The 24,622-nt window shown below is 32.6% G+C and overlaps 1 protein-coding gene across 2 annotated transcripts in view; it reads left to right on the top strand.

Moving 5' to 3' along the window:
- Positions 1-24,622, top strand: part of LOC130895424 (AN1-type zinc finger protein 6) — a 40,491-nt gene that overhangs the window by 7,175 nt on the left and 8,694 nt on the right. Inside the window, exons 1-2 of one of the 2 annotated variants that reach the window (XM_057802696.1) lie at positions 6-6,472; positions 22,513-22,771. In XM_057802696.1, the coding sequence (XP_057658679.1) occupies positions 22,673-22,771 (99 nt within the window). In that variant the 5' untranslated portion in view covers positions 6-6,472; positions 22,513-22,672. Of the gene's footprint in view, positions 1-5; positions 6,473-22,512; positions 22,772-24,622 lie in introns of those variants that run through there. The other variant, XM_057802697.1, reaches the window with a different exon arrangement.

The following is a 24,622-nucleotide window of genomic DNA, read 5'->3' as shown; positions in this document are numbered from 1 at the left end:
GGTTTTGCGGTTAATATTTTGTTCTTTTGCTATTGTCCGAACCGTTAACCGATGATCTTGACGGATTAGCTTCCTCGCGCTTATTTGTCCAAGTTTTCACGATTTTTCTTGAATATCTTTGGGAATTATGTGACGAACATTACTATACACATATATATATAGAAAATACAGTTTAGAGTGAACTTGTAATAGCAGCAATAGTTGGATAAAATTGGTATAGATAGAGTAGGGTTATAACATTATGCGGTAGAAGTCTCGCTGTTCCAGGTTTACCACAAGCCTAGCTCAAAATCAGTCCCACTACTTAATTGTTTTACTTCAATAAGGTAGAAGCCAAAATGCAGGGTTAGAAGCTGATCTACAGCAGTGAAGGTGATACCAACGTATTGTTGGATGAGAAAGAGGTAGTTTTAGTAGATTACTTGCGAAAGGGGGCCACAAGTACAGGTACTTTCGTTAGTATTTTAGTTTCAAAAGGTTGCATTCGCCATATTTTTCAGAGTTAGCCTACAGCAATTAAAGACTGTTTTCAAAATAATACTTGTATGTTACACGATTATCTTAGCCTAGTAATGACATTATTCCAAAGTGTGCAAAGGTCGAACAATCTTTTTTTCGAAACTACTTAGAAATGCTAGTGCGGGGATGGGGAAATTACGGCCCGCGGGCCATCTCCGGCCCGCAAAGCGTCGAAATCCGGCCCGCGACCAGCAAACAAAAGTTAAGTACAATTTTCTTTTTATCAGAAATTACATTCTCATGAATTGGCAGTAAAGGCAGTACACGTCGGGCATAAAACCCGCAAGTCCGACTGTCGTCGAATGCACTACCCATTTGAGCCAACTATTTTTGAACACCAGCAGCAAATTGGCCTACGCCCAGAAAATACTCTCAATGTTTGGTACAAGCTGTTTGTGCGAACAAACGTTTTCAATAATGAAATTAAGCAGAAATTGTCTTCGTAATAGGCTTTCGGATGACCTCCTTTTTCATTGTTGAAAATTTTAGCATCGCAAATGTTTTGGCTTATGATGAAGTCCTATAGAAACAAAAATAGTTCCACATGTCACATGTTCCCACAAAGACCAGACCCACAATTAGTATTTGAGAAAAATTAGGGCAATATTTTTATTTTAGTAAATAATGTAATGCATCAACTTGGCCCGCCATATATTTCGTTAGCAAAAATTGGCACGGTAAGTTTACTGCTTTCTTACCTATTATTACTTATCAAATTCAAGATAAAATGCTCACAGTAAGTAAATTCTTCTCTATTATCAATTTATTTAGCAATATTTTCAAGAAAATCTATTCACATAAGCTGCACGATATATTTACTATATTTGTGACATAAAAATTATCGTTCGGTTTTTGCCATTTTTCTCAAAACTTGCTCTTTGGCTTAGTCGATTTCTTTTTTATCAGGGCAGTATATTGAAAAATAAATAAAAAAATCGTCTCACTTTTGGCGCGAGAGACTACTTAGAGACCGTTTTTTTCTCACTATTTCTTGGTAATTCTCATAAAAATTGGTTTATGAAATGACATGAATTGACGTCCATTGAACCCAATTGACGCCTATTGTCATTCAATGTTGATCGATGTCTAATAATGCGATTGACGTCGATTGATGCCGATTCAAGATAACTGAGCAACCGATATCAGACCCTTTGCTCTGTGAAAAGTCATTATTTTCAAAATATTCCACTTCTAACCGAGAGAATTCGGCTCTAGGATATAAAACTAGCAAAGAGCGAATAACAATATTAGTTTACGATCGCGCTACCAGGACTCATAAAATACCTCTGATCGTCATCGAAGAATAAAAAAAAACCCAAATGTTTGAAAATATTAGAGCGCTCTATTATAAAAAAGCGCATGGATGAACTCTGGAATATTTGGTTTAGGTATATTTAGGTAATACAGTGGTTGACGCTTTATAATTGTTAGAACTAATAAAATTTTCTCGTAAAAATTTAGTCTACTTTTACTTAACCTTATAATGACAATAAACTATGTAAAAACTTCAACGTGTTATCTTTTACAACGCGTACCAGTTATTTTTAAAAAAGATCAACGTCCTCTAGCCATGGCGACTAGGAAATAAAATACACTTTTGGTGATTTTATGTATATTTACCTTTTTATTTGAGAACTGTGCTTTATTGGAAAACAAAGCAAGCTATTATTATGATCAAGGTCGTTTCGTGAGTGAATTACCTCTTTCTAATTACGAACGTTTGTTTGGAGCAACGTATGGGCGGATTTGCAGTTTTCGCTCATATAGGATAATTTAAACGGAACCTACTTTACGGAATAAGGTTGAAACGGTACATTTCTAAAAAAAAATAAGAGCAACCCTTAGATTTTAGGCTAAAAGTTCTTGTAGCTAATTATTGTTGCAAATAATTCAAATCCAACATTTGAGCACACTTATTCAAAAGATTTTAACAGGGTTCGCAACCTGAAACCCGCGGGTCGCATGCTGCCCTTTGCAACTTTTTGCTTAGCCAGCCAAAGCACTAATACAACTTGAGAAAAAATGGGAAAACTTGAGGAAAATCGCGATTTGATGAAAAGCAGTTTGGATTATTTTTTATCAATAATCACAATAAATAATTATGTTTAATTTGCTTCATCACTTCGACACGGAACAAAAGTGAATATGATGAAATGATTAGAAGCACAACAAAACGTTTTTAAAAAATGTAAGGAACAATGTCCAGCATTGTTTTCGAAATGAATTGCCGAACATAACAACAAATCATTTACGGTTCATAAAAAATTGTTGTTGTTGATGAAATTCATCCGGAAAAATTGTTTAATAAATAAAAAATAAATCACAATTTGACTATTTTTCACTAGCACTTGACTAAAGCAACGATATAAGGTTCCATGTTGGAATTAGTTCCCTTCTAGAGTCTCTGTTTACAAGTGAATTAAAGAACTAAATGTGAAAATACTACTTAATGATCGCCATTGCTAAAATTCACGAAATGCACTACGAATCGGTTAACTACATACCAGATTCGGTCGCTAGCGACTTTTTCCTGTTCCTTACCTTCAAAGTTTCACTTTGAGAATAGCGATTTTTATTTAGAAACTTGCACTCAAAACACAGCATGTGAATTACAGCACTATAGCATTTCTTGAGTTAATAAAAGCTTTGCTTTTCGGAAAAAATACTATTTAAGCCAATGCTTAACATTTATTCGGACTTTGCTCCAGGAAAATCAACCATTGAGAAGTGGTTTGCTGAAGAGGCTGTCAGCGTGGAAAACCTCAAATAGTCCACAATATAATTTCGGAAAGCCAAAAAGAGAAGCTGAGTAAGTTGACTGAGTCCCTAAAGATATGAAAGCAACATTATGGACTTATCGTGCATGAATATTTGGATACGGGGAAGCTCTGTCTAAATTAGTCGCCGCGCGATCTCACAATCGACTTCTGAGCAATGTTTGGAGTTGTTCGATCGTGATAAACCCTTATTTTTTCATTGATATATGTCAATGGATGAAACATTATTCGTTGTCCAATCGATCGTCAGGTTAAGTCCATTTCATGTTACGAACCGACTCCATAGGTTGTGGCATCAGTTTTTTGGCATGGCATAATATTCATCAACAGTCTTGAAGAGGCAAAAATAATAAATAGCGACTATTAAGTAGCATTACTGGAGCGTTTGAAGAATGTAATCGCGAAAGAACGACCCTATTTGGAGAAGGAGGAAGTGCGGTATCATCAATATAATGCACAAATCAATTAAAAGGTGTGAATTGGACTTCGAATTGTTCCCGCATCCACCACAAGGTTGAGGTTAGAAACTTTTCAAACAGCCCTCGTATTTATTTCCCCTTCTCAATATTCAAATTTTGCATTTCTAATTTTGAAAAATGGGTGCAGTTCCAAACATTCACGCCAAAAGTTAATATTGACGGAAAAACACATTTATTTTTGAAATACGACGCACGATATATTTTTTTTGAAATCATGTTATTTATCTATACCATGTTTTTTCTTGTTTATTCAATAGATTTTAAAAATAAAAAGGTTAACGTGCTTTATATTAAATAAGTTCAAAATACGACTAACACAAAACAAAATTTGTATTAAATGCAGTATTCATTGTCTCGGTTTGTTGCACTTGTGATTTTTTCAACCTTCCCAAAAAATTTGGTTTTCATTTTACTAAGTATACATATTTTGAATCCGTTACAATATTGGAGATCAACAGTGGAAATTTTTAAAAAGTTTTACGACATTTGTAACGACCTAAACTACATAATTTTCGATTGAACGGATTTCAATTTCACAAAGTGAAAATACAAAAGAATGTCAACCAAATTCAACTAAATATTTGACTGTTGTCAATTTAAAGCTAACTTTTGAAGCCTGCGAATTTAATATTTTAAAAAAATTTATGGTACCGCAATTCACAATTCGATATTTTTCTTTACTCTGTTTCTTATTTATAAAAATTTATAAGTACAGTACAGCTCAAACTCAGGGCCGGATTAAGCTAGGGGCTTGGGGGGGCTATAGCCCCGGGCCCCAGGTCCAAGAAGGCCCCATCATTTGGAAATCATTCTGTATTGTTTGATGTGTTGATACCACAAATCTAACGTATTGATATTATTTTGTGAATTTTTCCGGGTTTTCGAATTTTTTAAGGGGGCCCAGTCATTATTTTAGCCCCGGGCCTTATAAATCTTAATCCGGCCCTGCTCAAAGTTCAAGCATTTGTCATTGAATTTTCTTTTTAGGTGCTAATTTCGGTGTAACAGACAAAAATCGACAAATATTATTTCAATGGCACTACTTGTATTGAAATTTTGGTTTAATAAGTGCAGAATCTAACAATCTCAATGAATCTAATATTATAAGACAAAATACTTTGTTTTGTTATATCATTAAAGTTTGAGTTTAGTGCAATAGAATTCTGTAAAATATCAAAATTTTGATCTCAAAATATTCCAAAAGTTCTTAGGATTGGGAAAAATCAATTTCCTGTCATTTATTTTATTGATTTTTCATTCGATTCGATTTTATAATTTTAACAACCTGCTGAAAACAAAATTTTACGAAAGTGGCAATTTGAATCGATTATCAATCATTGAATGTCGAAATTGAGCAGCAATATGAAAAACTATTCTTAAAAAAACGTTAGTTATTGAAACAGATCAAAAATCTAAAACATTTAATAAAGAAAATGTATATATGCGAGGTGGAAGTTTTAAGTACAGAAGAAAATGTTTGGACCCTGACTTATTTAGTGCTAATGTTGTTTTAATATCATACTCGTATCGGATTGAGAAAAAAATTTGCAACACTTCGAAGTTAATTTTGGATGCAATAAAGATTATCTGAATAAAACAGCACAAGTCCTTGGCAAAAGTCATTATCATCAAATCTTCACACACTCTTTGTTCTCATTTGATCTGAATAATAATAAATCCCCTAAAATTATGAACACCAGTTATAGGAACTGAAAATTCACCGTCATTCATTTATGATAGTGACTGCGCATAAGTAGTAGCGTTTGTATTTTCACGTAAGTAACCTCTTGCTCAATTGCAACATTCCAATTAGATATTTGAGTTGAAAAAAATAATTGTTAAAATTAATATTTTTCTTTTGCACCATCATAAATGACTGCTTGATTTATTATAAGAATATCATTACGCTTTCTTAGCTAGAAAATTCTTAAATGTAGCTAATTCATTTATTAATCAAAAATAAGTTGATCGTAAATAAAAATTAGTTTAATAATTGTATTGAAATAACTATAATATAAAATATATGAACATATTATAGAATTCAATTTAAACAATTATTTCACATGTGTCGGATAATATTTGAATATCAATGAGCACGTGAAATTTCAAATTAATCAACCTCCTATTGCACAAGTAGACACTTCCACCGTAAAATCTACAACACAACAGTTACAACGCAACTTTCCAAGTATATCCGCCATGATGATTACGGCCCGATTTTGGGATTGTCTTTTTCTGTCCTGTACATATTTAATTCGCCATTCGCTTACTCCACAACTATTGAGCATGCCCGAAACGACCAGCGATTGTTGAATCGAGCGTTTTCGATTCGATATCAGTCTCAAACATTATCACGTAGTAAAAGGAATAAAACGCGTTAATCGGGAAAAAGAACAAATTTAATTTTTGATTTTTTATATGTACATGTGAAGTGTAATCAGTTTGTTGGTTGATAGTTTAGGTAATGTTATTTGTTCGGTTAAAAACAATTTAAAAGTTGGATAACAAGTGAAGTGGCTTGATCTGTCAATGGCGCTTGAGTAACCTACTTCATCTGATATTGAAGGGATACAAATAGTTTAAAAGTGCAATAAAAGATTCTGGATATTGTGGAAAGTGTTCTTTATTCTGAACGTTAATACTGAAGAATAAAAAGTGTCACAAGGGCACATTTAAAAATTTTCTTGGCTGTCCAAGGTGAGTAAAGATATTTCACAACGTGAACGTGTGTCTGTTCTAAAATTTCTCTTTGTGCGCATTATATTTTGGATTGTTCAAAGGTTGTGTTCGTATATAGAGCTGTTATCTATTGGTTCATCGTCATTCTATAGGTGATTTCCATTCTGTTTCTAATGACGTATGTTCAATCTACAATTCCCGATAACTATCGTACTGTCGCGTCATTAACTTTTAGAACGGAAATACCAACAGCTAATCATAATTACTCATACCCGTCCCACTTCGTCGGAAGAAATGTCAGTTCGTTGATACCATTGCTTATTCTTCTATATAAAATTCACATTTCAAGTGTATTTGCGTTTGATGTATAAAATCTTTTTTGTATGTTGATTGAATGAAAAAATTTCCAGCTTAACATATCGAAACAGTTCCAATATTACTTTTTGTGTAGAATTCACGTATGTGATGACGTCATTGAATGCGTCACTTCGTTACTGATTGAAGTTTGTTTTTCCAACAATAATGAAACATTACTTAAGTCAATGGTGTAGCTAAAAAGGGGGATTAATCAAAACTTCATATAAACGAAATGCAGCAGTTTTTGTTAAGAACTACGATTGATAATGATTGATAGAAAAGAGTTATAATGTTGATTATTTTTTTCTTATGGCCATATGATAATTTATAACATTAAAAAGTGAATTGACCTGGGAGAATAAATTTCATCAATGAGTTGTATCGGCTTTGTGTTCAAATTTCTTGTACATTTTACTACAGATGATCTTGGGTTTTGTCAGTCTCTCTACCACCATTTGTTTAAAATTTCCTTGTGCAAAATTGCATTATTAATATTTAATCTTTTAAAATTTAGTTAACTGCTCGATTAGTTTTTTCGCTGCTATGGATTCGCAAATGTATTTTTACTTCTCCCTTCGAGAATCCGAGACTGAAAAAAACAAATATGTTACTCAATATCTCGACTAGGTATAAATAAACACTTTGATTTGTTTATTAATTGTTTCTTGTGAAATTACAAATTAATGAATGAACATTCAAAGATAAACTGTAATGAGACATCTCAAGCATAGAGGAACTTTGAATTCTATGTGTGGACAAACAGTAGACTGTGTAACTGTAAAAGTACAGAGTGAATCATAAAATAGAATATAAAATCGGTAATCTCAATTTTTAAAAAATAGCTTGTTGATAATCTATTGAAAAAGTCGTTGAAATTAAAAGATTAAAAGAGGCCTAAAATGAAGACAATTTATTATTAACCAAAATATGTAAAGAAAGTAACTGATAGATTTTTTTGACTCTAGCATACGTTGATTCCCGACTATGCCAGCCAGTCAGGTGCAAGGGCATCACATGCGTCATGTGACATGCCATTGCAGCTCGCTTCGGAAGTCATCGTGTATATTCGTCTACATTCAAACCATTTGCTTTTGGTGGGATCTAGATACCATATTGAGAAATGTACTGTTCGAAATAATTCATATTTAGCAGTTTTATGTTAAGTACAAATTATTCAAAACTATTCAATCCAATTAACAAATATATATGAATCCGAAATTCAATTTTTCTTTATGGACATCATTTTTTATTTAAATTAATTTTAATAAATGACACTCTAGAATTATTGAACAAATATGGGAGAAAAGTGAAAAAATAAAAATATTACATTCGGGAAGTACTTTTGAGAAGCATATTTATTTGAACACAATAAAAATAATACAAAAATTTGAAAATTAAGTATATTCTTTCCACTTGCTTCTGTTATTTGCATCAATTTGCCAGTTCCTCATTCATACTGTTTTCAAATCTTTCTAACTTCCCCCATTTCCTTTTTTGATCTTCCTCCTCTTTTTTCCCACCTTTTAATACTCATTATACCCATCTATCTCCCAACCATCTTGCTCTCTGTGCTTTAATTATGTAGGTTACACTTTGGTGCTTATACAATTATGATAGTCTCTGTTCTTCTTCTGTACACTCCTTCTTCTTTAATATTTCATTCCCATATTTCTAGTTCATTTTGCTCTTTTTTGTTCATTGATCGGGCTTTACATGGATATGCATCTTATTATTGTTTGGTTTCGTACATTCTTATTTTAGCTGTTTGTTTTGTTCAATACCATTCTGTTGCTTTACTTCCTTCTGTTATTCTTTTTTTCTATTTTCCTTTCTTCACCATCTTTATGTGTGCTAGTGACTCTGAAATATTTGATTTGTTCAATATTTTCTATTCTATAACCACTATTTCTATTACAATTTATATTAATATTGGTTTCTCATTCTTTCCTTACCATGTATTTTGTTTATTTCGCGTTTATCACTAGACTATATTCTCTTTCCTGGATCTTGCCAAGGAGTACTACGTCTTTCGCATAAGCTAGACATTGATGTTTATTTCTTTAAATTAAACATCGAGTTTTTATACCCATTTCTCTTAGTATAATTACATGCACTAAGTTAAAGACCATTGTGGATAATGGAGCTCCTTGTCTCAGACCTTTCCCTATCTTGAATTCATTGTGATAGATGATCTATACTGAAAAAAAAAATTATACTAATACTAAAAAGAAAATGTAGGAGAATACCAAAAGGGTTTTAAAAAAGGGAGATCGACAATAGAGCAAATTTTTATTATGAAACAACTTCAAGAGAATGCTTATGAACTAAACCTAAGTCTGTATATGCTATTAATCAATTACAGGTCTATGATACCATAAAGGTCAAAATTAGATCGAAAAGTAAATAAAAAGAGGCCTAAGAATGGAATTATTTTCGTGTTTGTTAGTTTTTGCTAATTATCGTGAGCTATCAGGTTTGTGTTTTTGATATTGATGCATTTTTGATATATTTGTGACCATTTATTCTATTTATTAAATATTCCATATTCTTTGGAAAATTTAAACAGCATAAAATAGTGATTTTTTTATGCATAGTCTTGTTTTTCAATTTAGTAGATAACAGCTAGTTGATTTATTACATATATTGATATTATATTTGAATTGTATTAATTTAATTTTTTAAGTTAATTGATTTGTATAAAGTAGCTGTATATTCAATCTGAGAGGTTTCCGCGCCCAGAATTATGAAAATTTTTAACCAGTGCACATGTTTCATCGTGGAGGCGATTTCTTGATGTTTCAGCTTCCATTTTGAAACCATTATCTAGTTAATTGATCTGAGACTTCACTATATACCTGGAAAACAAATTCAAACTTCTTTCCGTCAGTCAGTCGTTTGGAAATCAGCCCAAATGTGAAGCACATTTGTTCTGAATTTTTAGCACACCTCCCCCCTAACCTAACCTAACCAATATGAGTTCTCATTTTTTTTATTCTCATATTTTTTTCGTAAATCGGATGATTTTTCGATTTTCTAGAGCCAAAAAAACCGAGGGGACCGCAAAAGTATAATAATAACCAAATTGAAATTCCCAAATTTAGCGAAAAATATTTTTTATTCATAATCGTCGAGCGGAGTTTCAGGTTTGTTCCCAATTGTTCCAAAATATTTCCATTATTCAACTAATATTCTATTGCCACCAATTTTAGACATACCTAATTTTTGTTTGGAAACCGCATTCTTAATGCTCAAGGCTGACAACAAATATCGAAATCACTGTTTCAACTATTTTGTAATTTTTACTTATTGACGTCATTTCAAAGCTGTACTACAAATGACTAAATAAAACAAATGTATTGTTATTATGCAAAAGCCACTGATCACAAAAACAACGTTTATCAAGGACGATATCAAAGCATTTATGGTAATTATGCAAAATCACGTTTATTAGTTATTCGCGTCATGTCATTTCAGAGCTGGACTACAAAATTCAAGGTGGCAACAAATTAAATGTATTCAAAAATTATGGGAATAGTTATTATTCATTTATTAGTTAATTATTAAATTACCGCCCGATTTTCATTTTGTTGAAGTAGTTCCAACAATTTCACATTTATGAATTATAGTTGTAAACCGTAATAGTTGAAATTTTATATTCTATTGACTATATATGACAATTTTTTTCTTCATCACACCTCTCTTCAGAGGTGAAAGCTCATTTTCGGAATCTAACAACATGGAATAAAGTATTGGAGCTCCAACAAAATTTTTACAAATATATACGTATAAAATAATTTTATCAACTAGTCAATACTTTCAAAAAAAAAAAAACAGAAATTGTCGAATTCAGCGAAAAGTATCCAAAGATCTGCTGCAAAAAAAATAAAACAGCAATAATGAGACGTTACTATGCTCGAAAGAGTTCTGGCTTAAACGAGGGTTCTGAACTATGAATAGTGATCTTCTGTGTAAATTTCAGCAAAGTTCTAGCCTCTATTGCCTTTGAAAATATTTTGAGCACTCAGAATAAACGAAAAATCGTTACGACAATGAGATACTTTCGTACTATCACGAGTTCTGGCTTACACGAGGGTTCTAAGCGATGAGTAGAGATCCTCTGTGTTAATTTCGGTAGAGTTCTAGCCTCTATTGCCTTTGAAAATATTTTGAGCACTCAGAATAAACGAAAAATCGTTACGACAATGAGATACTTTCGTACTATCACGAGTTCTGGCTTACACGAGGGTTCTAAGCGATGAGTAGAGATCCTCTGTGTTAATTTCGGTAGAGTTCTAGCCTCTATTGCCTTTGAAAATATTTTGAGCACTCAGAATAAACGAAAAATCGTTACGACAATGAGATACTTTCGTACTATCACGAGTTCTGGCTTACACGAGGGTTCTAAGCGATGAGTAGAGATCCTCTGTGTTAATTTCGGTAGAGTTCTAGCCTCTATTGCCTTTGAAAATATTTTGAGCACTCAGAATAAACGAAAAATCGTTACGACAATGAGATACTTTCGTACTATCACGAGTTCTGGCTTACACGAGGGTTCTAAGCGATGAGTAGAGATCCTCTGTGTTAATTTCGGTAGAGTTCTAGCCTCTATTGCCTTTGAAAATATTTTGAGCACTCAGAATAAACGAAAAATCGTTACAACAATGAGATACTGTCGTACTATCACGAGGAATCTAGAACTATTCCTTGATGAACCTATTCCTGTTTGATTTTTCGGTTTCACTATAATAAGACGCTAACTTCCGGTCGTTAGCCTCTCATTTTTTAAAATGCCGTTTTCTGTTTTTAATTCTGCAGAACTATCGATCAAAAGTATCAGGAACTCTAGAACTATGCTGGACGCTATAAGAACTCATTTCAAACTATGAGACGCTAACCTCACACACGCATGCATTTTACTTAGTAAACCGAACAATTTCTATTCTATTAGTCCGGTCAAATTAGATCAAAAAATAAGAGTGAAGCTACACAAATTACCGCTGAAAATCAGCAAAATTGCTTAAAACACAATTGAAAATAAAATTTGAATGTTCCCATCATTTCTGTGTATGAAAAAAATTTTTTATTCAAGGTCAAAAGTCAAAAAAATTAGTTTTTCGCCATTATCAACAAAACGATAATAAATTGAAAATCGAGTTTATTTTGATTTTCATTAATATTCAGTTTTTTCTTATATGTTTTTGTATTTTTTTCAAAAATGAACGTTGCGGACTACATGAAATTTGTACATTACTTTATAATAACTCTTTTCAGTCATATGTATTGCAGAATTATGCAAAAGAATACATATATAAACTATACCGAAAAAAGAACTCCAATTGGAAACGATAATTTATGAGTTTTATGTCATTACATTTAAAGATGAGTATAAACACACTGTTTACGCTGTTACTACGCGTTTCGATTCCCGAGCTCTCGTCTTCAGAGACCGAAAACCGAATGAGTGTTGATAAAAACAGTGTGCTCAGTATGAATATAACCAACGGTTCCAGAAATTCAAACTTAGTTTATACTTAAGCAGAACTTGGAAAAATGTCGATAGAATCGGGGATCTTGTGCGTTAACAGTAAGAATGATCAGGAAATTGACAGACATCGTTCGTGTGATCGATATTAGAAAAATATGTGTTACATGGGTTAAATGTTCACTAATTTTCACATATCGTTTTACCAGTCATGACTAGGGCTGGACAATTATCAAAAAATATAATCGATTATTCCAAAATAATCAATTTTCGATTATTCGCAAATCGGAAATAAAGATTCAAAAGAACGATTGTGGTTTGATTCCTACAAAAAACAAGATAAATAGCGAGTATACCACTAGGAACATTTTAAAGACATTATGGTTTGATTCCCAATAAAAACAAACCAAATAATGAACCTACAGACCTACAGAAGATATTTGGAAGATTCTGATATTGAATTATGTTGAAATAATTATTCAGATAATAAATATTTCAATCGTTAAATTGATTATTTGATTATTTTAACGATTGTACGAAAAATAGTGTGTATGCCATAGCCGCCAAACTTTTTAACGACTTCCAAGATTATCTTGCATCGGCCGCAGGCGATAACTGTTCTTTCGGTACGTTAAAAAGGTATTTCGCGGCCTAAGCATACAAATAACTATTTCAGTCTTTCACTTTGTAATAAAGCCACTTAAAAACTCTATTTTAAATTCAATTAAACTGTACCAAAACCATTATGCATTTTTGAGAATGAAAATAGGCAAGAAACATTATATTTTATAAAACCAAATTCTCACAGGATGTTGCCCACATCCATTAATCGATATTTTTCGATTATTTAATTATTTTGCCCACCCTAGTGATGACTTTACTGATTTTCTTTCACATTGCAATTGCTTTGGAGATACCACGGGATCTCTTTTGTTCAAATATGAAGATTTAAATTTGATACATATATATATACGTATATTTTAGACCAAAATAAGTATTGCCACTATTGTTGCATTATTATTTTTATCTAATAAACAAAATATTTTGTTGATTTTTATTTAAATATGTGTTTACCAAATGAGCCGATAAAAATACCACAATTGATTCGGTGGATATTATAACTTGTTTTTATTTTGATATACCGATGTTTGTTTATTATGTATGAGTAGAAAATATTTTGATTTTGTCAAATATAAATATTTCGAAATACCAATAAAACAATGTACAAATAAAAATAAGTAAAATAAATAAATTGAGACTCTATTTATCATTTATATGCAAATTTCAGTACCGACATTATTTTTTATAATATGTATAATATAATTTAGGGATTTAATATATTTGATCTTGTGCACAAATTTCTTAGTCCATATCAAAATATGAAATCCGTAAATATAAGCTACTGCATATAATCCGCAGATTATGAAACTGCATTCATTTGCTATATTTATTATATGCTAAGTAGCCCCCATGAGGAAACCACCACCCCTATAAAATTGGCTAAAACAAGTCAAAAAAATGTTCACGTACGCATATTAAATTGAAAAATTAAAAAAATTATCTGCCAGGTTTTCAAAACCTGGCGATCTCTATTTAAATAAAAATAATTTTGCACCTTTTGTTTCGCATAAGAATTTTTTCAAAAAATATTCCATATTATACATCAAAAATTCCTTGTATGACTCCTATTTCGATGACCTCACTATAAGTAGTGCATCTTGATGTTCCAATATCAATGTTCGTATTTAAAATCGATTCCATTTTAATTTTGTTCCTAATTTAGTTAGGTTGGGTTGGTCTCCAACAATAATCCCAACAGGATTTAAATGCAAGAGATTCCCGTCACGAATAATTTCATATTTAACTTTTAATTTCTAAAAATTCCTGGAACGATTTGTTTCGAAGAGCTCTCTACAAGTGGTGGATCTTGATGAGACGGGGGCTTGTTCCAGTATCAAATCGATTTTAAATAAGATTTGACCTTGAAACGTGTACCAGTTTATATAGTCGTACAGCAATGCTCTAACCTTTTCAACCCTTCCAAATAATATTTACGGTTTTTCTCCTCAAAATAAATATTTACGTATGCAATACGTCCTCATCTGATGAAAATCTTTCTCTTGCAAGCGAAACTTTAAGATTAGTAAATAGGAAAAGGCCGCTGTGGGCCAGTTCTGATGAATACGGTGAGTGGTCAACCAATTCAAAGCGCAACTCGTGAATTTTAGCGATCACCAAGTGTGAGAAGGTGTGGTGTTATAACGGAAAAGTACTTTTTCTCTTTATCTTATCAATGAATTATTTGTAATACTTTCCTGTTATTGTTTTACCTTTTTGAAAATCTTATATATTAAAAAAATTGATGATTTCCATTCCGAGTCCGTTCAGGCGTTCTACCCAACCGATTTGTATAATTTTTTTTTTCAATGAAAGGTATTGATGCACAGATCAGCCATCAACCATCGGATTTCATCTAATTTTCACCATTTTCAAGTTATACTCAAATGCGATTTCCCCCTGTACATTACTTATGGGAGTTTTTCACATACACTAGTTCTATCCTCAATATCTCAGGTTCTATTCAAGATAGAGACTTCGTTTTTATTTAAGAACACTCGCTGAAACACCTTTTGGGTTTTTGAACACTTAATTCGGTTGAGTTTGAGATGAGCTGGCGCGGACATTCAATGTGGAGTAATGGATTTTTGTAGGTTTTTGGCACAATTTTTCTACATTCAAATATTTATATCTCAGGTTCTAATATAGCTACAGAGTTCGTTCTTTTCTATTATAATGATTTCTGATATTTATTTAATGGATTCGATGTAGTCTATGAACACAATCCCAAAAAACGATCGCCATCATTTGTCGGCTGATGAAATCGTCTTTGTCTTTTTCGAAGCAGGTTCGCCATTTGCAATCAACTGTATTTACTGTTTTTCTATTTCAGGAGTATGGTGGTAGCAGTTATGAATCGACGAAAAAAATCAATCTCATTTTGAAACATCGGTGATAAGTCCTGGAAATTGTTCAGTTTATAACAAATCTTAGGGTCGTTTAGTACCATTTAATAAAGTTTGACGATCATATCGCTGGTTGTCACAGTTGACACATACCTAGTGCTCGAACACAATGTCTAATTCCTCTTCCATTTGCATAGGCCTAATACCTTTCAAAAACAAATATTTAATGCAGCTCCATACTTAGTTTTTTACATATTTCTTCACGACTCGCTCATACGGAAATCTCTTAACGCAGACGCAAATATATTTCTCAAAGTGTCGACATCTTCACGTAGTTAACTAAAATTTTTTGCGTTTCGCCGGAAAATCTATAATAATAGCCATAAAGAGTGGTACCTACGTTATTTTTTCCCAAAAATATAAATCTTTCCATAAAATTCTTAGTATTTATATTAAATTTTTATGTGTAAATATTTGAAATAATACACAAGAGTCACTATAATCCAACCATCGACCTATTTATGTTGACAACATAGGTATAAACAAAACTCTTGATCTCTTAAACATGTCTAATATTTATATTTTGTTTTCTGTTGTGAGAAAAAATACATTCACGTTAATTTCAAGTAGTATGAATATTATCTGTTTTACTTTTTGCTAAATGTACGGGTTTGTATCTTCATCTCTCTCGTGAAGACCATCATCTACAACGGGAAATCATTTTATGACAAACAACAAAATATTTGTGTGTAAGAATGTCCGTAACCTATCGTCCTTCGCTTCGTCTCTAGATTCGCTTGTTTGTAAACAAGGCACCTGCGATTCGCGCAAAATCCGGTTATAACTGGATTTGAGATAAAAGCGTTCATATGTTCATCGAACAGTGTTGCCGATTTTAATTATAGTCTTACATTGTTTATTGTTCTAGAAGGTGATTTAAAGTAGGATATGTTTTTTTATATTTTCAAGGTTTCACAAATAAGGTAATGATCAATCTTTCAACTCGATACAATTGGATAAGGTGATTGTACAACCGAATAATAAGGAACTAGGTATACCATGTAGGTAGCTACCAAATTCACCAAACAATTAACTTGATAATTAATTAAACAGAAATAAGAAATGAAATTCTATGCATATTAAGATTTAATTGCTATATTATCGGAATATATACTGGCGCAACTCATAGAAATAAGATTGTAGTAGAGGTTATATTGTTACGGTACGGGGGTTATCCGAAAAGGTCTAACAAAAAATCAAGAAATTGTTTTTCTAATCAAAATAGGCTTTTACGTATGCGATTACCTCTGGCAAATACGATTAGTGATCAACCAATTCGAACTACAATTCGTGACTTTCAACCATGCCGATCACCTAATTGTGAGAAAATGAAAAATCACTTTCCTTTTTTTCAAATCTGGTTGCATGTTTAAAATTAATTCTGATAGTAGAGCTCTCTCCATTTGAATACGTTTTCGAATCAAAGTAAGTAAACCCGACACCCAACACAGGGTTGACAAAAGCCTTATTTTGATATGCTGATACCCTTTTCTATCTTTCTAACCTTAATCCGACGGACATCCAGTACTATTTCGTGCAGTCTCCGTAAACGGTGTCTAGCTCCTTTTTAATTTGTGTTGTTTATTACCTTTCCGTACTGAAAAAATATTTATTGACAACATTTTTTAAAATTCTTCACAACGTCAGCCCTCGTATGTATATATCACTTCGAGTGGTAACAGTGTTTAGCTAAATTGGGAATTTAATTCAAGTGTCCGTAAACAACGACTGTACAGAATGAGAACAAAAATAGTCTAAGAAGTAGAAAACTCAAATAAAGCTCCAAGTCAATAAATTCTCGGCGATAAAAAAGTAAAATAGTTAAAAAGTAAAGTGATTATACTAATCAAAAAAGGTCAACAACAAAATAAGCGAACAACAGACTGCCGGAATCTTTGCGAGGTTGTCGGCTTGAGAGAAAATACGGATACTTCCAGAATTAAAGGATAGAAAGCTACAATACTAGGGATAAAGTGGGTGAAAGAAAACAAAGAAATGTAGGAAAGATTTTTCTTCCTGAGACACAAAGTTGTATGCATACCAAAATTTAAATGTATTTCACCATTTTCATCGCACGTGAAAGGATCGGTTCACATTTCAAATGGATAAAATGAAACCATGTGAACACCGCGGGGTTGTTTTATGGAAATTAACACATTTAATTTGCGAAGGAATAAGTAACACAAAGAAATTCGGTCAATTCGTTACTCCTAACCTAAATAAACTATCGAGTTTCAACAGAAACAAATCACTTTTTTCTCATTCTAATAGATATTCAAATTGTCTTCCTTCTTCTATTTGATGGTATCCAAGTCGTATCATAAAAAGCTTACATGGAATTACTCAATTTCTTATTTGCTCTTTGACAATCTGTTATTAGTTTCCTATTCTTTAGTGTATCACTTTATCGGATTTTATTATTGTACCCAATATCACTATCTCAAAAGAATAATTATTTTCTTTTTGGTGAAAGTACCTTTGCTTTGGTCTTGACTCATTTCTCTTTAGGTCACATTATTTCGGCTAAATATGATATTAGAGAATTTAAAAAAAGCTACGGGCTTTTATTCAATCTACAAAAATCAAGTTTTTTCACGGGAAACTTTGATAATATGTACAGAATTGCTGCGTTGATTTCTTAATACTACATTTAATCATATTTCAGTTAAGCCCCGATTGGTGGAACATGGTTCTGTATATGAAAAATTAGAATAAATTAATTTAAGCAAATTGTCATGTATAATGTGAAAATATTAGAATCTAGGATGTGTTTGGGTCGAACCCGTTCCTCTTTGTTAACATTTCCATCTTTTGAAAATATTTGCTCACTTAAAACACTGATAGATGGTGCTGTTAAATAAATAATTTCCCGTTTTTCTTGTCACCAAAAATGGGTTTCGTTCTCATTTGAAGAACATTTCATATTCTATTATTTTAACAATTACCTGTTTCATTCTTAGGTTTCCTAAAACAAATTTTGAATGTTTTACTGAAACAACTTTCTGAAGAATTTTAACTATTGTTTTCAAGTTCGCCTTTGGCAATTCTAGTATTATTGATATCAATTTTTGGAGTTTCATTCTTATATTTCAGTTAGGTCTTGAATGAAATCAGAAGAATCACTGAAATGTGTGGCTTGTGTTGCTTTTGACTTAGAATTTAAGGTTTGCTATATAGTTTTCGTTTTGAAAATTGTTTTTTCTGGAAAAAATCTTTAAAACAAACGGCCTATGAAGGTTGCAAAAGTAGAATTTTTTAAGCCTTTGACTAAACTGAATTCTTTTGTTTAAAAAAGGCTTTGAATGTTGAAAGTATAACTTTACAATTTAATGAGCAATGCTTTTTGGTAAAGAATACTATTGAAGGCTTGGCTTGATAAACATTATTCGGTCTTCGCGCCTGGAAATGTTGATAAGTGATTTGTTAAGTTTAAACGAGGTGAAATCATTACCTGGAACGACGCGACGCGTGCAGTGGACGCCCCAAAGAGGCTTTCATCGAGCATAAAAAACTATCGGTTCTAAAAATAGCTACATTAAAGTAAATCGGCATTTTTTATAATTTATTTAATGAATTGAAAACTCTGGACATTACAAAATATATACTTCTTGAAAAACTCAAACAATGGTTTTGTTTTTATTTTATACATAACCATATAACTAATGGTGTGCGAATGTGTGAGATGGTTAATCTCGCTCTGGAAGTCCTTTGAGCATGAATGAATGGATTTATGTATGTGTTTGATGTAGGTAACTGTAATAGAATCGCAATGTGCAACCAAATATTGGCGATTTTAGATTAAGTGAATATATATTTCGTTTTTTAACTTAGGTCCCTAATCGAAAACATATCGATCCACGATCATTTTCCTAAATTCCGCTCCAACTTGCGACGCAGATTGCAAGTTTAGCTCACTCAAAAATCGAGTATTTGACACTTATAACTTTTTTTTCAACCCTCGATATTACGAAAATAGTCTTTTAAAGATTTTTCGTTGAAAAATTGATTCTAGCTTTCCTTACAAATTATATAAAACCACGTAATTTGGAAAAAAAAAATTTGATTTGTTAATTATATAAATTTTACTATTAAAATTCATGCTCGGTTAAGAGAGTTCATCGCGCCCTTCTTCCAATTTATGGGCAGTTTGGTCGACCTACTGAGGGAACTATTCGGAAGCTTGTGACTTAATTTCGAATCCAATTTACACTATTGGACATTAAACCACTAAGACGCAAACGTAGACTGAGGAACGAAGAAAATATTGCGGCTGTATCCGCCAGTGTTAATGATGATCGTGAAATGTCGATTCGCCGCCGTTCGCAGCCTCTGTTACTCCTCTACGTGGAAAATTTAGCGAAAGGATTTGGGTGTAAAACCTCATAGATACGGCTAGTGCAAGAATTGAAGCCACACGATCTTCCACTTCTAACAATTGGTGAATGGGCGATGGCAAAGTTGGAGGAAGATCCACTTTTTTGTAGAAAAATTGTGTTCAGCGACAAAGCTCATTTCTGGTTGAATGGATACGTCAACAAGAAAAATTGACGCATCTGGAGTGAAGACCAGCCAGAAGCATTGGAAGAGCTACCAATGCATCCCGAAAAAGTCACTGTTTGATGTCGATTAAGGGCCGGTGGCATCATCGGGCCGTAGCGTGAATGGCGAGCGCTACCGTGTGAAGATTGACGATGACATGTCTGACATTTGGTTTCAACAAAACGGTGCCTCATGCCACACAGGACGCGAAACAAAGCCTTTGGACTATTTCTTGTGGGGCCACGCTAAGACTAATGTCTAGAGGGATAAACCAGCAACGATTGACGCACTGGAAGCCAATATTGAAGCATTTATTCGTGTAATATCGGCTGATAAGTTGGAAAGAGTGTGCCAAAACAACATTTGCTGGAAATCATCTTTATACATTAACTATACTGATCTTTCTATCGATTCCAATAAAGATTTCATCAATTATTTCAAATTTTTTGTGGTTATTCTCAAAATCAAATCTTATAACCCTTAAAAAATTACTGATTATATTTTGATAAAGGCTTAAAATTTTGATTTTTGATAATTTTGAAACAGAAGAGACCTAAAATCAAAAACATTTGGAATCATAAACGTATCAAAAGGTCTAAGAAATTAAAAAAATTTCTATATATATATTAGAGATGTGTCGATACCAATACCTAAAAAATCGATTCTCAATACCCCGATACAAAGACCATCGATGTATAATAGCCCCCTCGTAATAAAAATTCTCTTACTAGAAACAGATTGATAATTATGAATATCTATGCCTATACAGGGATAAATGAGGTAAATTCGCAAATAAAAACCAAACAATTGTTTAATAAACATTTATCCTGAAATTAAATTAGATCAATCCTTAACGGATGGAGACACATGCTTTACGTTTAGCTCTTTGGTTTTTTGGTTATTGTATCAAAAATCATTATCCAAGTTATTTTAAAAACAGGATTTTGCTACACTCTACACCTAATATATTAAAGACGATATGGAACTACTTTGTCGACGCACTAAATGTACCGAATCCCGTTGTTTTAACAAATATTTCAACAAATTATTTTTCAAAATATGATAATTTCATTTTGATAACTATATAAACTGGATTAAAAAATACTTTTCCGTCCTTTTACTGGTATCGATATCGACTTTTTGCGATCGATTCTCGATACCGATATCAATGTCCAAGAATCGGTGGTATCGAGAATCGACTCATCCCTAATATATATATACGAAATATTTTTTAAAATTTTTCTTCTTCTGATTCCTAACTCGTTCCAGATTCTCTTCGATTCTTTTTAGTGCGCGAAAATCCTAAGTACCAAACAAACAAACATCGTCGAGCTAAATATCTATTTTATCGTACTAATTGGACAATCGCCATATATATGCCATATATATAATACCATGAAAAACCTCCCTTACATACATTAAAATGTCAAAGCAACCGTCAGTGTTAAAAATTCACGTGCCAATTTAAAGTTTTATAAAATGCGTTAAGAATTAATAGTGAATAAAAATTTATTTTTAGGTAATATAAACTAAATATTTTTATTATAGAAAATAAAATTTTTTAATATCGGAGGTATATTAGATAATTTATAATTTAATATCTAATTTTTAATGTATTTATATCTAATAACATAATTACCCATTTCTTATAATATAAACTGATGTCCTTTTCTTACGTAAACCTAGCTTATTAAAAATTTACAAAAGTATTGCGAGTCCGGACGGAATATGTTAGTGACAGTTCCTAGTTTTTTGGGTCTTAGGTTATTTCAGTATGCTGAGAGAGAATCTTGTGGGAAATAATTAAAAAATAAATATTTGATTGAAGATCATGATATAATCTGCATACTCGTTAAGAAGTACTTAACCCTCCCTGTTTTGTATCTGATATTTTGGAATCAACTATCGATGTGGAAGGAAAATTATAAATACTAGTTAAGGACTCGATTAAAAATAGATTGTACACATGGAATCTACAGGAGAAAGGCTGTTGTTGAAACGGAATATCAGAAGCTAAATGTCTTAAACATCGAGAATTTCTTTATAGGATCAGCGAAACATGAGATGAATGTTTTATTGCCCAATTGCTTTCGCTTAACTGTACTGTTTTTTTTTTCGTTTGTGATTTCACTCATAAAACAGAGATTTGTAAACGTTATTATTTCGTGGCGCTTATACTATTTTTGTGCGATCATGTTACAATACAAAGGTGTTGACAATTGTTGAAATTATTTACATTCTTTTTGGTATTGTTAAATCCAGAACTGTAATTAGTAATTACATTCCTATATGTTTTTGCTTGGCATCCAGTGAATTGTTTGTCGAAAAATAATGTACCAAAATAATAAAAATCGTTTCTATTTTGCCCAGCTAGTGGATTCTGGTATAAAATGCGGTCGAGCAGATTTTGGTTATCATGTCTACTTCGGCATTATTTTATATCTCACGATGTCTTGAATATTTAATATCATCTTCATGCTGTTCCAGCGTATATTATCGTAAATATTTCCCAATAATTTTAAAATTTATTTGAAATATGAACATGCTTATCAGGTATGCTTGCACCAACTTTTTAGTTAAACAAATTTATGTTGATTTATTTAAATACTGTCGGTATTTTACATGATCTGCTCTATTTATATGGAAATTTGTTTCAGAAAATTCCTTGATTAAATGGTGTTCTCCTGACAGGGTGTAACCTTTCTAACCTCTCAGGAAACCGAAGAATAAAAGGTTTTTATCAAGATTGTGGTACCGATACCTATTTAACAAGGAATAAAATCCCTTTGAAGTATTTTTAGACATTTTACTGACGCTATGGAGCGTGAATCCAACCCCATGCAGGCATTATGCCGATCCGGATGCGGATTTTATGGTAGCCCCGCAACGGATGGGCTGTGTTCACTATGTTTCAAGGTATGTTTATCTATACTGCCCTGTAAGCCTTTGCTTTTCTAACTGATGTTTATTTAATGCTTACAAAACTTGAATCTTTTTGTGTATGTGTGTTTATTAGAAAATAGTGTTTACGTTTACAGTAAAATTTGTTGGATATTCAGAAAAAACTTTGAAAATAATTTCAATATTCAAATAAAGTTTATTCTATACAGTAGAGCCTTTATAATCCGAACTAAATACAACCCCTGCTTAGACTTGCGGCCATATTTAAATGACAAAATATACGGGGTCATTCATGGGAAGCGGATGTTTTTAAAATAATCATAAAAAATTGAATATTCACTTTAAAAAAGTTTTATTGGTACAGAAACATTTGTTAAATCATAGCATTTGTTACTTACTCGCTTACGAAAAATTATGTCCAGCAAGTGATGTCCATTTTGGGCAATACATTGTTGTAGCCTTTGACGGAAACTGGCCTCAATTCTTTGCAGCATGTCTACATCAATCTGGGTGACGTGTCGACGAATTGCGATCTTTAGGTCTTCCAAAATACTCGATTTATTGTTGTACACACGCGATTTCAGAAACCCCCACAGAAAACAATCACAACTACTCAAGTTGGGGGCCAAGGAATGTCGCCGAATCTGGAAACGATCCGTTCCGGGAACAAATCACGGAGAACAGCTGTGTGCGCTGTGGCCCCTTCATTCAACGTATTCAACATTGCAATGTAACTATTATCTGTTAAGTTACGGCAGCGTCAAGTTCTTCAAAAAATTACACCAGATAACCAACCACCTTTGGGCTATGAAGTGGTCTCTCGTGAAGCTTATGTGTGTTTCTTTCTGTCCAATACCGATAAAATTTTGTTTGTTGACGAAGCCATTCAGATGAAAATGGCCTTCGTCACTCATTAACAATATCAAATTTTCATTTTCTTCACAAACGGTAAGCATTTATCGACAAAATTGTATTCGCTGCTGGGAATCTTGCTCTTGTAACTGCTGCACGACGGCTATCTTTTAAGGATGGAAATTTATATCTGTATATATCAGAAATTCGTCTATATTCAGAATGCCCCTGAATAGAGCGGCTTCCCTTACTCGTTCAATGTTCTCCGGAGTGTTAGCAGTTCGTTGGGGGCCCGGTGGTCTTTTCTTCAATATTAATCCACTTGTCCGAAGGTTGTTTACCCATCGCAATATTGTATTACGAGAAGGGACACTTGCATTACGATGGATATTAAATTGACGGCGGAAATCTCGCTAAACAGCAGCTACGGATTCGTCATTTCGCACAAAACTGTCAGACAAGCGTTGATCTAGCGTCCACGGTTCCATCTCAATGACTGAAATGTGAATGCTATGAACAAAGGAAACGTTAGATACCAGTCACGAGCCCCTCCCACCATGAGCGCCCGTGTACAACCCACTTCAAAAACATCCGGTTCCCGTGAATGACCCTGTATTAGGTGTAAGTTACTTATTGATTTTGGTGTGATAGATTCTATTTACTTCCCTTGTTATGCATCATCGTCTTTTCGATTAGACAGGTGATTATCGTCAGACCAATCCAAATACATAACTTACGAGGAATTTTATTGAAATTTAAAGCTGAAAAATCGTCAACAAAAGACTCGTTAGTATTTTGCGTAAGTTCGGCTATTCTCCTCTTCCACGTCGAACCCATAATTTTCAGTTGCAATCAATTCTTCAAGCCGTAAAGACTTGCTGAGAGACAACGGCACGTGATCAAAACATTGCGCTAGTGAAAAAAAAACTTTTTTACAAAATATTGTAGTATTACTTTTAACGAAACGTCCTCTGAACCATTCTAGTTATCTAAGCACGCCTTTGCCCTTGATAC

Source organism: Diorhabda carinulata, chromosome 6 (assembly GCF_026250575.1).
Source record: "Diorhabda carinulata isolate Delta chromosome 6, icDioCari1.1, whole genome shotgun sequence".
In the NCBI taxonomy this organism is placed as follows: Eukaryota; Metazoa; Arthropoda; class Insecta; order Coleoptera; family Chrysomelidae; genus Diorhabda; species Diorhabda carinulata.
Note: the sequence above shows the minus strand (reverse complement) of the source record. Positions and strands in the feature narration are given on the sequence as shown.